The 17,212-nt window shown below is 35.2% G+C and overlaps 1 protein-coding gene across 4 annotated transcripts in view; it reads left to right on the top strand.

Moving 5' to 3' along the window:
• Positions 1 to 17,212, top strand: part of MYOM2 (myomesin 2) — a 75,486-nt gene that overhangs the window by 47,428 nt on the left and 10,846 nt on the right. For all 4 annotated transcript variants that reach the window (XM_041420231.1, XM_041420253.1, XM_041420236.1 and 1 more), the window contains 10 exons: positions 2,722 to 2,900; positions 3,069 to 3,183; positions 3,744 to 3,900; positions 3,993 to 4,099; positions 5,802 to 5,846; positions 6,321 to 6,457; positions 11,185 to 11,329; positions 11,447 to 11,506; positions 12,903 to 12,970; positions 16,648 to 16,761. In XM_041420231.1, coding sequence (XP_041276165.1) covers positions 2,722 to 2,900; positions 3,069 to 3,183; positions 3,744 to 3,900; positions 3,993 to 4,099; positions 5,802 to 5,846; positions 6,321 to 6,457; positions 11,185 to 11,329; positions 11,447 to 11,506; positions 12,903 to 12,970; positions 16,648 to 16,761 — 1,127 coding nt within the window. The remainder of the gene's footprint in view (positions 1 to 2,721; positions 2,901 to 3,068; positions 3,184 to 3,743; positions 3,901 to 3,992; positions 4,100 to 5,801; positions 5,847 to 6,320; positions 6,458 to 11,184; positions 11,330 to 11,446; positions 11,507 to 12,902; positions 12,971 to 16,647; positions 16,762 to 17,212) is intronic.

A 17,212-nucleotide genomic window follows, 5' to 3' on the forward strand; every position in this document is an offset into this window, starting at 1 on the left:
GCCATAAATGCAGTCTGTTAGTAATATTCCTGGAGTTTCAGACTCCAAAACTACATTAGCTTTCAGTCATAAATAACACATGAGAGGGGTCTGTTTCTTGACGTAGAGACAAGTGGCACAGCTAGTCTTCTGTTCTCCAGCAGAGTGAACATGTAGGTGTGTTTCCCCTGGATTGTACCTGGGTGTTATCTGAGAGATTATTATTAGCCAGGTGTTAGAACAAATGTGCTAGCAAACCTACAGTAGTAGTGGCAGTGCAAAAACTGGAGACACTACTCCAAATAAGTATTTTTCATTGCTGAGTAGAGCACCTGTAACTACCTTCTGCAAGTCATTTCCCTGCTTACAAATCCCCCTCTTTTTAACTTCTACAACAAAAATTATACTATTAAGTTCCAAGTTGTCCCCTTTAAATGCCCATATTCTTTGTTGAAAAGCTGTTTGTCTTTATGTTTTGTAGCTAAATTGTTCAGAGTTCAAAAATCTTACCATATGGATTTAATGACATGACCAAACTGTCAATAACAAAACAGTTAATCTCCTGACCTTAACTTGCTTTAATTGCATTTTCTTATAGTCTTGTGATATTTAGTGTAAATGTATCATCATTTGAACAATTATTTTCCACAATTATCTACAATTTGTGCTCTCTACAGTTTTTTCAAAACAATATTGAAATTAGGTAGTGCGTAAAGAAGGGAAAATTATCCTTCATTTTAAATGACAGATAAAGAAATAAAATAAAATGTATTTTCAGGAAATGGAGAGAGGGAAATTTCCATAATGAGCAATCTGACCTTTTTAGTGTTTGGGTGATTACATTGTTCTCATTATGATATGACTTGAATAGACAGTATTGCTTTCCTCCTGCTTAACAAAACCCACTACAGGCAAAGAACATTGCCCACCCTGCAAAAAAACTCAAATCTCCAAACCTGTTAAATATTTCACAAGCCTTTTTAAAAATACCTTTTTAAACAATGGTTTAGCAATAATGAAAAGGAATAATTGAGATTTAAGACTGGGAGAAAGAGCCTGACCGTCTTCCCAGACTTACTGAAGGTACTGAGGACTAGCGTGATGTGACTGCAGTGTACTCCCAGTGTCAACAAAATATTCTTCCATATATAGAATAGTTGATGTAGAAGGAAGGTTTCCTTAGAAAGGCCAAAATATTTTGTAGGATTTCCAGCATAAGTGATGGATTCTTTGCCCAGAGTCCATAATTATTTCATCCTTCCACAGAACTTCAGTCTTTGGTGTCTTTGTGAGTTTCTGTGTGCTAGCAAAGGTAGTTAATAGATTATCTTACCTTGCTTTAAATAAAAAGAAATGTCTGGAGTCTCAGACTCCTCAGAATAGAACATGCTTCATTACATTTTTCCTTCTACTGTCTAGATTTCTATTGGGTCCATTTGACAGTGTGTTTTTAATTATCTGTGTATATATGGACATTCAGACTGGGATTTTTAAAAAGCCATGAGGGAAGGCTTTAGGTTCCTTAAAACTGGCATTCTTTCCAGGAGAAATCTAATATTTATCTTTATACCTGTTAATATCTTTAACAGGTATTTGATATGTTTATTTTCTGAAATGTATTTATCCACTTCGGAGAAAAACTTTTCTAATTTTTATCTTTCCCCCAGTGCATCCTTTACAAATTTTATGTTCATTCATCATTGGTTAACATCGTGTGGGCTGGAATGGCAATTATATTTATTTGTAAGGCTTTCCACTCCTTTTTTATTATTATTTTAAATGGAAAAATGTGTTGTAGGGAAAATAAATATCTTGAAAACTGAGGAAATCCTAAAGTCTCAAGTTAATCCTTAAACGTTCAGCTTTCTACATCTCAAGCACAAGAAGCAAGCAGTATAATTTGACTGAATATGAGAATTCTGTCATGAGTGTTTGACCATGGTAGGAAACGTATATAATTATGTCTTTACATTTATATTTGTTTACTAGTGTAAATAAATATCAAGAGTATAGTAAAAACAATTGCTATAAGTTACACTGAATGGCTCTTCAACAGTTAGGTGAAGGAGAAGGAAAGTATAGTAGGAAGAACGTAACCTGGTAGTTGCAAACATAAACTCTCACTTATTTGTAGAGCATCAGGATATTTTTGGTTTAAATATTTCTCCTAACAGATATCATTCATCCTGAAAAGTTCCTCTCGGCTGCAGTTATCCAGTTCTCAATAAAAATTCTTTTGTCAGGGAGCAAGAAGCCTGATCCAAAGTCCCTCGGTGCCACTGGATTTTGGATTACTTTGAAAGATCATGGCTCATGTATGCTAATGGAAAGATAAAAAACCTGATGTTAAATTATGAACCTGAATCAGGCTCAGTGAAGCAACTTTGATGTGAGGCTGGTGAGTTAAATAATAGACAAGAAGCCTCTCTTTCTTGTTGGAAAATCTTAAACTGCATGGATTTTCCACATGATTAGCTTAACCTTAAAATAGAGTTACTGAGATCTAGCTAAGCTAGTATGCTTCAGAATACTAATGTCACTTGGTGTATGAGGCAGGTATTGCTGTATACAGCCATGAAGGGGAAATGGCCTAAATACCACATACACCAGGTGTATTCTAAAATATGAGATTTTTGAAAGCAGATAGAGTCAAAATTTTAGTGATACATTTCAGCCTCTACAGGAACTGCTTGCAAAATTTTATTATATTGAAGTGAATTTCCAATATTTGAAATATTTTAGGTCCTGCCTATGATCTCATGATATGTGAAGTAAGAAATACATCACTAGTTCTTCTGTGGAAAGCTCCTGTGTATGAAGGCAAAAGCCCTATTACTGGGTATTTAGTGGACTATAAAGAAGTAGATGCAGAAGACTGGATCACTGCTAATGAAAAACCTACTTCAAAGCGCTATTTTAAGGTAACATTTTCTTTGATTAATATTAATATAAAACTGAGTACTAGAAGTTCTGATTGAGTATAAAAATGATGTGCATTTGAACTTCAGCTTCTGCTAATATCTTCATATGAGTAAACAAAATAGTTTAGATTGTTTTTTAAATTGGCTTTGCCCTTTATCTTGTTTAAGGTCACTGATTTACATGAGGGTCATACCTATGTTTTCAAAGTTCGTGCAGTGAATGATGCTGGGGTAGGCAAGTCATCTGAAATATCTGAACCAGTGCTTGTTGAGGAACGGCCAGGTAAAATGAACTGTTTAATCTCCTCTGTTTCTAAAGTACTTGGAATTGCATTTAATCAACCTAATTTGATATTATATCACTATAAGTATTTAAAGAATTAAGAATCTCTTAACATTAAAACTTAAAGAAATAATCATGTGGATGTGGAGACAGCGATTAGAATTTTTTCCTTTACTTACTTCAGGAGTTATTTGATAATCAGTTGTTCTGGTTTTTATTCTAACAAAGGTGCTACTTGCTGTGAAACACATTTATTAAAGCTTCAGGAATGATAATAAAATTGGTTTGTTTAAATATTCATATCTTCTCACATTCAGTTATATCTTATTAATTTGTTTCTCAATAAGCATTTATTAGTATTATCATTCATTTCTTGCATGTAGAGTAAGAAAATTAATGGCATGTGATGCTGAGTCAGCATATGACATAAACCTGCTTTAAGATCTGCTAATAAAATCAGTATCTTTTAGGACAAAATAGATATGGGCTTTAGTAATTTATGAATTTCAACTTGACAGAAAAATGCAGTCTTGACATTTGAGTTGATTCCTATTTTGCAGGAACAAAAGAAATCTATTCAGGTGTGGATGATGAGGGTAATATTTACCTGGCTTTTGAGTGCAAAGAAGCAACAGATGCATCCCATTTTGCATGGGGTAAATCTTATGAGGAGATTGATGATTCTGATAAGTTTAAGATTGAAACAGAAGGAAATCAGTAAGTAATGCCAATCTACCAAAGGAAATCAGTAAGTCATGTTAAAAATGTGATACGCAGCTAACTATATTCTTTTTAATTGGTGTTTTTAGTTCTAAGCTGTACTTCAAAAATCCTGATAAATCAGACTTGGGAACTTACTCTATCTCAGTTAGTGACACAGATGGGATTTCATCCAGCTTCGTTATGGATGATCAAGGTAAGGTCCTTACAATTTCAAATCTTTCTTCACTGGATCACATCAACTGCACTAAAAATTGCCCAAGGAAGAAAAAGAACAGAACGCTACAACTCTCACATTATTTCCTACGCGTTAAAGAAAAACAAAAAAGAGCCCACAACAGGCTTTGTGTGATTACTTATTTTTCTGATTATCATAATAATGAAAGCTGGGATAACTTCAGGCAACATTTTCTAGATAAAGATAAAATGTATGATAAATTAGAATTGTTTTCATTATGCTGGGATTATAATGATGTTTGTAAATATCCCTTAAACTTCCAGTTGTGCTTGAGGCTTTAGATGCAGTTTCTCATAACCAAGATGCAGGAAATTAATGAGAAAAATGATGATGCTTAAACAAGGTCTAAATACATTGGGTCAAATTATCATTTGGCTTACATATATGTTAGTTTTGCTTTATTTATTGTAGCTATTTTTTTTTCATTGGATTCACAATTAATTTGCTTCAGTCTCACTTTGTTCTATGATTGAGAAATGCTGACATAAAAAACAAATAGTAGTGTTTGCTATTTTGCGTAAAATAAAAATTTGGTGCTTTTCCAGTTCTCGGCTGTAATTGCTCTGCCCAGTTTCTCAAGTATTAAAATCCCTCTGCTTCTCAACCCACTAAGCCATTTAAGGAATCACAGTGAGAAACATGTCAAGCCACCCTTTCCAAGTAGGTGTTGAGAAGAAATCCATGCTCAGGGGGGGAAAAAAATGTTCTCCAGACATGGAAGATTTATGAGCTGTTATCATGAGAACTGCCTGTTAGCTAAGTTTTGAAGCATCACTCTGAAATCTCAAGATGATCTTGTCATCATCTGCTCTAGTTTTGAAATTTTTTTTTGTATAAAGTACTAAAAGTGTTTTCCATCCCATTCTTCCCCTACGTCTTTCCTGATCATATATCACTGAAAATTGCAATTTTATTTATACTGGATCCCTGCACAAGTATCACATTTTTCATCTTAACACTGAAAACCATCATTTCACTGCCCATTTACTCTCTCAAAGGCTATAAATTCTCCTGTAATTTTGCTAAATCCTCTATCATGTCATAACTACATTCTAATTTTCTCTGGTCTTTACATTATCTCTAAATTTGGAATTGACAGTAATGTTAATTTTCCAAATCTTTATTGGTAATGACTATGATAAATAGGATTAGTATGAAAACCTGAAAAAAATAAATTTGAGACTCTCACACAGCCTTCATGAGGATCTGGTGCATTAAGTAGAACTTTCTGTACTGTTTTCAGTCTAATCTGTACTCAATGTTATTTCCTGCCACAGTAAAACAAAATTTTCAGGAACAGTCGGAGAAAGGAAGTCAGGGGACAATGGAACCTTATATACTGATTAGAAGCTGTTGTTTCCCATCTTTCTTTTATATTGCTATTTTTAAAGTATAAAATAGTTTTTGGCCTTCGTTTAGATTCCCTTGCATAAGAGAGTGTGCACTAAAATGCATGCGATAGGAATATTTGCTAAATCTATGTATTAAAATTTAAGTTTCATAAATCTTATTTTTCAGTCATTTTTTAAAGAGTTGTGTATTCATATACAAGCTTTGAGGAGATAACTTTGTTGACGTTGATATTTATTTTTGTCAACACCCATTTGCTGTCTGTACTTTTCAGAATAAATTAAAATGTGATAATTTTTCTTATTTTCAGAGTTTGAACGTTTGATGGCATTAAGTTATGAAATAAAGAATCCAAGTAAGTTGAAGATTTGAATCTATTAGACACTTCTAGAAGGAATATAATTACATACTAATGACTGGAGTTCCAAAAAGATTCTTTCTGAGACCATAGCAGCTTCATTTTTCATGGCGGCTTCATTTAGCATGGAACACCTTGTTTCCTTATCTTTTACTTTGTTTGGAAGAATATTAGTTGACATCAAATAAAATCGCCGTTCCTAAATGTCTCAAGCTTAACTTTGACAATACATTATAGATTGTTACTAGCAAAATCCTTACACAATGTACAAACAGTAAGCTGTAAATTCTCTCCTCCCTTTGAGAAATTAATTAAAAAATCAGACAAAAACTGCATTAGAGGACTTTTACCGGTGTATAATTTATTTGATACCCAAAAATCCATAAATAATAGGGAATTGCTAGTATTTTACTCTGATATTCCTATTTCTCACAAGGTTTCATAACTATTGATTTTTGATTCTTTTTGTAGCAATACCACTGAAATCAGAATTAGCTTATGAGGTTCTTGATAAAGGAGAAGTTCGTTTCTGGATCCAGGCTGAAAGCTTATCTCCAGATTCTACTTTCAGATTTGTCATTAATGATAAAGAAGTCGAAAACAGTGACGTAAGTATATAATGAGTAGTATATGTAAGTGATTTTGTTTAAGAAACCTGCAGGTTTCTATTGTTATCAAAGAATCATAGTCATTTAAGCTGGAAAAGACCTTTAAGATCATGGAATGCAGCAGTTAACATGGCACTGCCAAGTCCACCACTAAACCACGTCCCTAAGTGCCACATCTATCTACTTGTCTTTTAAATACCTCCAATAAGGGTGACTCAACCACTTCCCTGGCAGCCTTCTTCTTTCAGTGAAGAAATTTTTCCTAATATCCAATCTAAACTCCCTTGATGCAACTTGAGGCGTTTTCTTCTTGTCCTATTGTTTATTTCTTGGGAGAAGGGACTGTTCCCAACCTGGGTACAACCTCCTTCAGGCAGTTGTAGAGAACACTAATGGTCCCCCCTGAGCCTCTGTTTCTCCAGGCTAAACAAGCTCACCTCCCCCAAATGCTTCTCACAGGACATGTGCTCCCAACACTTCACCAGCTCCGTTGTCCTCTGGACACACTCCAGCACCTCAATGTCTATCTTGCAGTAATGAGCCCAGAACTGAACACAGGATTTGAGATGTGGCCTCACCGGTGCTGAGTACAATTACTGCTCTGCTCCTGCTGGCCACACTGTTGCTGATGCACGCCAGGATGCCATTGGCCTTCTTGACCTCCTGGGCACATGCTGATGGCTCATGCTCAACCAGCTGTTGACCAGCACCTCCAGGTCCTCTTCCACTGGGCCACTTTCCAGCAACTCCTCCCCAAGACTTGTTTTTGACCCAAGGGCAGGACCTGGTACTTGGCTTTGTTGAACCTCATGCAATTGGTCTCGAGCCATCTATTCAAGTTGTCGAGATATCTCTGCAGAGTTTTCCTACCCTGCAGCAGATCAACACTCCCACCCAACTTGATCCTTTCCTCTAGATCATTGATAACAATATTAAAGAGGACCAGCCCTACTGCTGAGCCCTGAAGAACATAATTTGTGATATCTACCAACTGGATTTAACTCCATTCACCACCACCTTGCCCCTGGCCATCCAGCCAGGAGCCAGTACTTGTATCCAAGCTATGAGCAGCTTGTTTCTCCAGGAGAAAGCTGTGGGATCCAGTGTCAAAAGCTTGACTTAATTTCTGGTAGGCAACATCCACAGCCCTTCCTTCATCCACTAAGTGGGTCATCTTGTCACTGAAGGTTATCAGGTCAGTAAAGCAAGCCTTGCCTTTCACAAGCCCATGCTGGCTGGGCCTTATCCCCTAGTTGTCCTCTGCATGTTGCTTAGTGTATCTCAAGTTGTACCCACTTCTTAATAATCCCTGGCACTGAGGTGAGACTGACAGGCCTGTAGTTCCATGCTTCCTATAGGTTCTTAGTACCATGTTATTAAGGTGTGATAATAACTGAAAAGAAGGCCAATCTATAACTCAAATATTTTTTGCAGTATAGAATTCTGTTGCAGAGTGGGCCTCTTCGTACTGGAAAAAGAGTTGGACTTCTGTCTATTCAGAAGAAGAATTTACACACAGACCAGTGTTAACCACAAATATTTTAGAAAAATACCTCAAGAAAATGGCTGCTTCAGTTTTGGATTCCAAACCAAAAAGACATGCTGTTCCCAAAGCCACTCTGAGGCTGATATTAATAGTTTTATGTATAATATGGGAGGCACTTGACAATGCAGCAGTGTCCATAGACTTTAAATTTTTATATGGTATCACTTTTGGTTTTTTAGTTTTGGATTAGAAACCGTGCATTGAACAGCTACATAGAGATGAAAGGGTAGGCCACCAGCTCCCCACATTTTTATAGCTCTAGGAAGATCTTTCATATAAAGGGGAATAAAAAAGATTGGGCTGAGAAGAAAGCAAGGTCATGCCTTTGCAGGGCAAGAGTATGGTTCATCTACAGGCCATAAGCACAGCACTGGAAATCCTTTCCTGTGAAGAATTCATCTCCAGTGCAGCTGTTTGAAAGATTAGGTTTATTCCTGTGAATGCAAATCCTGGTTTGGATCAGAAAAGCTTTATCAGCATTTTCATACCATAAAAAAGTAAAGAGCATTTATTTTAATTAATATTGACAAGTGGAAGAAGAAGTACTTCTGAGTAAAATAATTCTCTGTTTTTCTTTCTTTAAGAAGTAATAAACCATAGCACTGAAAACCAGAATATTTGTGCCTAGGATGTATTGAAATGACAGTACCTTGTCTTGGCAATGTTCATGGAACAGAATGAGCTATTTTTAGTTTGCATATGTTTTGGAAGTGTTGACATCAGAAAGAGTCTTGAAATGAAGCTGCATTATTTCACCTCTTTAATTAGTAACCCACAGGTGACATTTATGTTTGGAGACAGATGATATTTTTGTGGAAAGTCACATAAAAGCCTAATATTTATGATGCCCATAAAATCATTGAACTTCATCTTGCTGCATAATGGCAATAGTTAGAAGCCTAATTGCACTCTAAAACCTGTCTGGAGACTGGGCTACAGTCACTGAACATGTTCAATAGACCATTATGCTGGGGAATTGCGGCCTGATTCATGACACTGGCTGAAGTGATAAATTTTTCCTGCTAGGTCCTAACAGGGAGTGGTTTTGGTAAGATTTCAAAATAATTTTCCATTTTAAAATGGAATAAACTGAGCCCCATTTAGTCGTATTTAATTTTAATATTTTAATATTTTGTTTACCAAAACTAGAAAATTAAAAAAAAGTGTCATAAAGAATCAGATTAAAACACATCTTGCTTTTTTTTTTTTTTTTTTTTTTTTTTTAAACTTTTCTACTTCTGGCAAAATTTAACTTAATGTTCTCCCTGGGAAGTCTTGAAGTAAATGCCAGTGTAGTCCTTGGCTTCTGAGGGGAAGAGGCTGTAAGCAAGAATTTGACTTTTGCACATTGAAATTTGCACTTTTTGATAGTTTAGGTAAGTTTATTAATGCTCTTTTTAACCTTCCTCACCAATCACCTTAATTCTTACAGAAGAACTCTAACACAAGTAGATTTTTCTGCTTAATTCCCCAACTAATTTTTCTTGGGAATTGTTCTTTGACATTGTATCTTTCTTTGTAGTATGTATAGAAAATTGTGTATCCAAATTAAAGAGTATCCCTTTAAAAATTATTATTCTGATCAATCTGTGAGCTGACTGCTTTGTCAATTCCACATCTTTTCTTTTTCTTCATTCTTCCATTGTCCCATTAAGATTTAAAAGATTTATACATTTGAAAATGCCAGTACTGAATGTTAAATATCTGGACTGTGTGGCATTGCTCTTCCAGACTTGTTTTCCATACAACAGTAAGTCTGTTTTTGAGGCTGGCCAAGATGAATTCCTCAAAGCTAAAGCAGATATATTTGTGGGGTCATTTCTGTTACTTTTGGATCTTAGGGGACTTAGAGGTTCTTCCATTTCAATAAGATTCTAGAGAGCTTAATAAGTGGCATTTTTACTAGCTTTTTTATGTTTCTTCTTTCTTCTTCACCCTTAAACTTTATCTATCTATTACTTTAGTACCATTTTTTACTTTTGGAGACCAATAAAAAGGTTTATCAGAGCATTCTGTTTATAAGACATCATGTCTCCTTGTAACAGTAAATTTAAAAGTAACAGGGTCTATAGTAATTCACTGCATATAACTCCTAGATGGTGTCATTTATTGTTTTGTGCAGTTGTGACTGGAAGTTAGTGTGTAATATCCTTGGCCACATCGTTTACCCAAAAGTATTCACCAAGAAACTTCTATGGGTTATTTTTACTTAGCTTTAGGAATTTGTTAGTTGAGATTGAAAAAACATCACTGTTAGTGGGGGACATTGTTCTCATAGTTGTAACTCACTGAATAAAAGAGGATATTAGTAAAACACGGTTGTATCTAAAACAGTACCTGAAAATTGTAAACACATATTCGGCAAAGATCGTCCAACACTAGCTTGTAATTTTCTGTTTCCATGATGATGCTTGCCAGTAATTTATATTTCTGGAATGTTTAATAAAAAGCAAACACATAAAGGACACAAACAGTGAAAAGCATATTTAACTTTGAATTCAAGTCAATATTTGGTGTTTTGTGTATTCTGCAACCACTTAAGTGGGTAACTATACATCCTGAATTACAGAATTATACCTCTCTTTTGTTGGACTTGGTCAATCCCTTTTGGATCCCAGAAACTCTCTGGGATTTGCACAAGTTACTTTTCTAATGGTTATTTCTTAAAAGTGTTCTTTGAAAATTACACCTAGCATTAAATGAGAAAATAGGATCCGCGATTGACTACTATGTATGTCTCAGATATTTAGTAGGGGTGACCTTTTGGATTTGGTGTGAGGGGTTTATTTGAAGATCCATATTTAATATTTCCAGTTGTTTCTGCAAGGAATAGTCCTTCTGCCTAGCAAACCGCCTTGTTGAACTGGAAGCTGTAATGCAGCTAAAGGCTGGCTGGTAGGCTCTTCAAATATGCACAGTGCCATAAACAATTGTTTTCAAATACAAACCAGCTATATGATGATGACTTGAGGATTCAAAATGCAGCTGCACACAGAGGTTTCTGTCACCACTGGGATCTTATTGTACAACAGTAAATAAAACTAGTGTTTTCTTCCCTTAGTTTACAATTAAAAGGACATGAAAAAATTTGACTGTGGGGGAAGGAATATAACTCATAATTTATTCAATAGGAATCATAAGCAATTTACACTATACTAAAGTACTTATTTGTTTATTTCAGAGGCATAAAATAAATTGTGACCGTTCAAATGGCATTATAGAAATGGTGATGGAAAAATTTACAATTGACAATGAAGGTACCTACACAGTACAGATTCAGGATGGAAAGGCCAAAAACCAGTCCTCATTAGTTCTCATTGGAGATGGTATGTTCACTGAAACATTGAAATGCTGAAACTTTGACTCTGAACAAGTGAACTTCAATTATTCTTCGAGTAGTTTTGTGACTAACTCATTTTTCATTCACCTCTTCCAAAATTTAGCATTCAAGGGAGTATTGGCTGAGTCTGAGCACCAACGAAAGGAATATCTCAGAAAACAAGGTGAGACAGAGCAGACTGGTGACTTCAGACCCAGTTTGCAGCTAATGATTCATCCCTGGGGACTGCTAAACACTTACAGCTTCCGTTCTTTATTAGAAGATATTGTTCAGTCTTAGGAGACACTTGAAACCTTGGTGGATCTTATTTTCCAACACTGTCAATTTGTGACAGAACCTTCAGAGAAAAAAGAAGTTCTTACAAGAGGTTGTCTTTGCCCAATATTCATAAGAAATGTGCCTGCTGTAGGCTGTGGTCCAACAAAGCATTTAATTGCATTTAGTTTTAAGCATACAAGTTGTCTGCTCAATATAATTGACAGAAGAGTAGACAGACAGACAAGTAGTGCCAGATGAGGAAGATTAAAAGCTTGACCCTATGGTTTCTATTGAGGCAAAATTCCAGGAACTAAATGTATATTTGTTGCATAGTTGCTGTACATTTGTAGAGTTTGTTCTATACTTGTTACCAATATTGCTTGCAGCTGAATGAGAAAATTCCAATTGGATACCTAATTCAGAATTCTGTCCCTGTGAAATCCTTAAAAAATTGAACTTGAGCTCTAGTTTATAATTTTCACTTGTAAGCAGCTGGCATTCCAAATGAAACAACAATAATCAAAAGCTTTTCTTCCTAAATAGGTGAGATTCTGTACAGAAGCAATGTAATTCTATTTTTTGAAGGCTGTTTGAAATTGATTTAGGAAAGAAATTATACCATTTACAGCATAAACTGACAAAATCTTTCAATACTGAATTATTTAAGTCAAAGTCTTGGACTTTGCAACTTCCTAGGTTTGGGTATCAGAATTAAGGCCTCTGATCCTGCCAACACAAAGACATGTACATGTCCAAGTAAACACAATAATTTAAAAATGGTATTTAGGCTAGCAAATTTTCATCAGGATGTATTTCTTTGCAGGACTGGGACCTTCATGGGGAAAAGGAATATTTTCTGTTCTGCCTGTAATATTTAACATTTAAAGGTTTTAAACCTTTCGATTATTTGGGAAAACAATGTTTGTCATGTTGTTTTTACATTAAATACATTATTTCTATGCTTGTTTGTATCTACTTTGTTTTTTTCCTCTGCTTAGTTGGCAATTTGGCACAAAGGTATTCAAAAAAATAATTTTTCTCACTCACCATTTTATATTTTGGAATATTATTTAATTAATACAGATTCAGAGATGAGATTCAGGTTTCTAAGCTGTAATGTAGACACTGGGTAAGTGTGATAAAAACTTGCAGGATTTTCCTTCCAGTGCATGGGTAGTTCAGGAGCTCCCTCTTGTTCTTGTGTAAGGATGTTGAAATTGTCATCCTTTTTCTTTCTTTCACTGTTTTTTTCTGATACTCTTCATACTACAACATTGCTTTAAGACTGTTTTGTTTCTTAGGTCCTCACTTCTCAGAGTTTTTGTATTGGAAGGTTACAGAGGAATGTGAAGTTTTAATTTCTTGTAAGGTAAGGAAATATATTTGAAATTATTTTTTAGAATATGTTGATGAAGAATTGAGGTAGAAAAATGTAAAAAATTACTAAGATACCTTTAAAAACAAAAGTTTCACATGAAAACTATTTTTAATTATTTGGAAAATATGAATATGAAAATTTCTCACTTACTATTCTTCAGCAGTAGTGTTAATGAAGACAAAAAATATAGGAAATTTCTAAATGTATTATTAGGTGGTCCAATTCTTTATAAAAATTGTGAACCATAAAAATAATTTACACAAATATTCATCCCTTAAGATGTATCCCTTTACTTCTTCCTGAAAAATAGCTAAAAAAGGGCAAAGTTCAAAATCTTTCTTTACTGTTTTCTTATTTCTCTAACAAAGAGTCTGTTGCTACAAAGACTTCTAGAATTAAGGTTATAAAAGATGATTTTAAAATTATTTTTGGCTAATGACTTTTGAATCTTAAATAATGATAATGTGTATGGATTTCAGTGTGCCTTCTGCTATTAACATCTTTAAATGCCTTTCTGAACACATAAATTTTCATTTGTTTTGCTCTTCTAGGGTGACTAATTAGAGGTCTGAAAAACTAAGTAAATTGAATTCAGACATCAAACTCTTCTTCATTCTCTTTTCTTCTAATATGGATTATTTTGTATCAATTTTCTCCTCTTCTTTTGGAAAACTTTTGGCTTATAATTAGACTAACTTGAATCATTATGAGCAATTTGCATGCACATTTGTTGGATTTTTTTTTTTCCTACTCATTAACTAGGACACCCTTAACCTCAAGTTATTCCCAGCAGAACTGACCTGGTGCTGAAGCTGCCATTCCATGTGCTCACATTTTAGGGCTCAACACGCATTAGTTAACACAGTACCTTTGCTGGAGTACTTTATAATCTCCACATGCATGTGCCTCAGGCATGAACCTTGCTTATCCTTTCATTCACATGGGGAATTAAATGTTGCTGAACCAGTTATGCTAGTGTTAATTCTCTACAAATTAATCTGAAATTATCCTTCTTTCCCTGACTGTCAAGCCTGTTTATAGCACTGAAGCTGTGAAAGGCTGAGCATCTGATTATTTGCTTTTCACCAGTGTGCTTTTTGTTCACAAGGTCAGAACATTTTATGTAAATGAAATCTAGGATGTGGGCTGCTTGCACACTCATCATTTTAACTGTGCTATTGACCTTATAATGTTTGTTACTGTTAGTATGTGACTGGTGGGTAGGTTCACATGGAACTGTTGTTTATGGCTGTTTAACTTGTATTTATACATAGGAAGAGTTTGAAAAACAAAGCCTGGGTTTGTCCTACAAACTCTAGATACATAACAAACAAGTTAGAAATATGGCCACTCCATGCTATTTCTGTGGTAATAAAAACAATGAAGGAATAATCTCTGCCATCTCAGGCCATATCATAATACTTGACCCAGGTCTCTACCAGGCTCTGTTTACTGCACCTCTGCAAAAAAAATTTTCAAGGAAGTTTTTGCCTCTTCTAAGAGCCTGGGATAATGTGAAGGAATACCTGTAAGAGAGGGCATTTTACCTTGACTATTTTAAATTCATGCATTTCATGGTGCAGGGAAGTTAGGAAATCACATCAACGGGAAGCTTGTGTAGGGCAACAAACTGATGTATGATCCTAGTCTATAACAGAAATGATGTAGAAATCCAGATTGTGTTATAAAAGAGTATATCAAATATTATCTCACATATCCCTTATTTTCTGTATGATTTGGCCTGGCTGAGTTTTGACTGACTTAGTATTTAATTCTGAAATAGCTGGGATTGATGACCATGTTCTTGGTATTGTAGCCCCTCAATGTCAGTGGAACACAGTTGTCCATTTGAAAGATAATTTGAGGGTGTTTGCTTTTTGCTTTTTGCTTTCTGTTTATTTTTCTTCATATGCCAGCAACTACTGTCATTTTGCTTCTAGTAATTCTAAATTTCAGAACATTCAGAAGCTAGTTGCTCTTGCACAACTTTGGCCCTTATTTGTACTGTGTCTGTTAAAAGCAAGATTTTTGGTGTGTGGCTAAATAGTGAAAAATGTAACATTTCATAGTAAATGCCAACATGAAATAACTTCAGCACTGAAAATTGCATGTGTCTGAAACTCAGTCTATTTATTGTCAGATTGAGTGCTAACAGTCTTTGATGAAAAATTGTTGAAAAGCATTAAAGACTTGTTCCTTCGGGCTTTGTTCAAACAAAATTGTCACTCATGTCATAGGACTACAGGAACAGCCACTTTGTAGTTACTGGTAAATGTAAAATGTTGCTCACTTTTCTTCAGCGAGTCATTGCTTTGGGCCAGGTGGTGATCTCAAATACTGTCAGAGATCCATAGCAACCATGCTGGATATTTAGCAAGAACAGATGTGATTAATTTGAGCATGTTTCATAGAGATGTCTAGGAATCAGTACAGAAGACCCTCTTATTTGTCACCTCTACAGAGAGCTTTCATAGAGCTGTTCGTCTATGGAATGACTTCTCTAATGTAAAAGGGTTAGAAATTGGTGCATGTTTTTTCCTCCAAGCAAGCCACTTGAAAACTATTGCAGATCTGTATTAAGTTCCTGGCTTCCCTCCAGCCATTTGTTCCATTTTTTGCCTTTTCTTTAAGGAGACTTTTTAAAGCAACTGCCTGGGGACTGAAAAATATCTTGCCAACTCTGTCTTTCTACCAAAGCCACAATGACTGGGAATTCAGGCTACACATAAAAATACCATTGCATTTTATGACTTTTAGAAGGGTATGGGGATAGTGATGTCAAATAAGCCATAGTGTTTTTGAAAGTGAGGGTATAAAAATATGGGGTTTCTAAAAAGACCTGCAGTTTTAGCTTCTTTGAATTCACAGTTTGAGGTAATTTATCCAGCGATACTTGAAGTATATCCAATATACAGTTTTTTATATCAAAATTAGAACAGTACTTCAGGTACAAAATTAGAACAGTACTTGCTGCTACTACAGCAAAATTCTTGCTGTCAAACGGCTGCTCTGCATAAGCACTATGTTGTTAAGCCCCTTTTTGTTGGGAAAGACTGCAATTTGTAGGATTCCTCAGGTCTTTGTATGCCCCCTAGGACTCAATGAAGAAGGTAAAATAAAAAAGGTTTTTTGATGCAGCTCAGAATTTTGAAGTCTTGGATGCTTTCAGAATAGTGATTTCAGTTGCTTCCTGAAGCTTATCCGTGGGAGACATTGCTTAGGTAGCTGGGATAAATCTCCAAATTGGCCAGACTAAGATTGGGCCTATGTTCTGTGTTACAACTCTCTGGAGTCACAGGGCAAACACAGAAAGATAAAGGAGAGTTCAGAAGCTCTAATCTGAAAGATACTTCTTCCACAGCTATTTCTAGACAAACTAAAAGCACAGAGCAAAGGTACAAAACCATTTAAGGAAAGAGATTGCTAGGATTTTCTTTAAGGATTTTACAGGGCTCTGAAGTTGTAACCTGTATACTGTGCTGCAAAGAAACACTGTAAGACTAAGACTTGCTTAGTAAGACTTGGTTGAAATTGTTTTTTTCTTATCTTTATTTGATATGTGTTATAAAAAAATGGTTTCATATGTTGAAAGTACCTGTGTGACTTCCCACAGTGCAATACATTTCCTCAGGACATAGCCAGGCTTATGGGCCTTTTCTGTTGTACAGGTTGCAAACACAAAGAAGGAAACTGATTTTAAGTGGTATAAGGATGGTTCTGGGGTTGATGTTGAGGAGCTGCCTGATCTGCAGAAGGGAGAATGTCACCTCAGTATTCCCAAGGTACTGTATCGCCTGCCGGTTACAAATGACAGCTTCTGCTTGACATACTACAGATTAGCCAGACAAAGCAGCAAGCCAGCTATCATGATTCTTATGAGCAGTTGTAAGAAAAAATATATTTTCTACTCTTTGATTAGCTAGTGAATAACTATTGCTAGCAAAAAGTATGTGTTTCTTTAATCAGCTCAAGAGTTCATGCTTAAGTTGCTTCGGAGTCCTTGGGTGACCTGTACCTCATTCTTTATTATTACTCCTTAATTTTTCAACTTGTTCAAGCACCTCATTTTAACAGTGTTTCAATTTTATTGCCTAAAATGAATGAGTTTGAAGTTTATGTCTTTTTAAGATTTATCTTTATGCAAACATGATAACCCAACTTCTATCTGAAACCTTAACTTACATAGTTGCTGCCTTTGTGAAGTGACAAAACCTCCCAGAATGAGATTTTCTG

This window comes from Onychostruthus taczanowskii, unplaced genomic scaffold, assembly GCF_017590055.1.
Source record: "Onychostruthus taczanowskii isolate IOZ18803 unplaced genomic scaffold, ASM1759005v1 scaffold11, whole genome shotgun sequence".
In the NCBI taxonomy this organism is placed as follows: Eukaryota; Metazoa; Chordata; class Aves; order Passeriformes; family Passeridae; genus Onychostruthus; species Onychostruthus taczanowskii.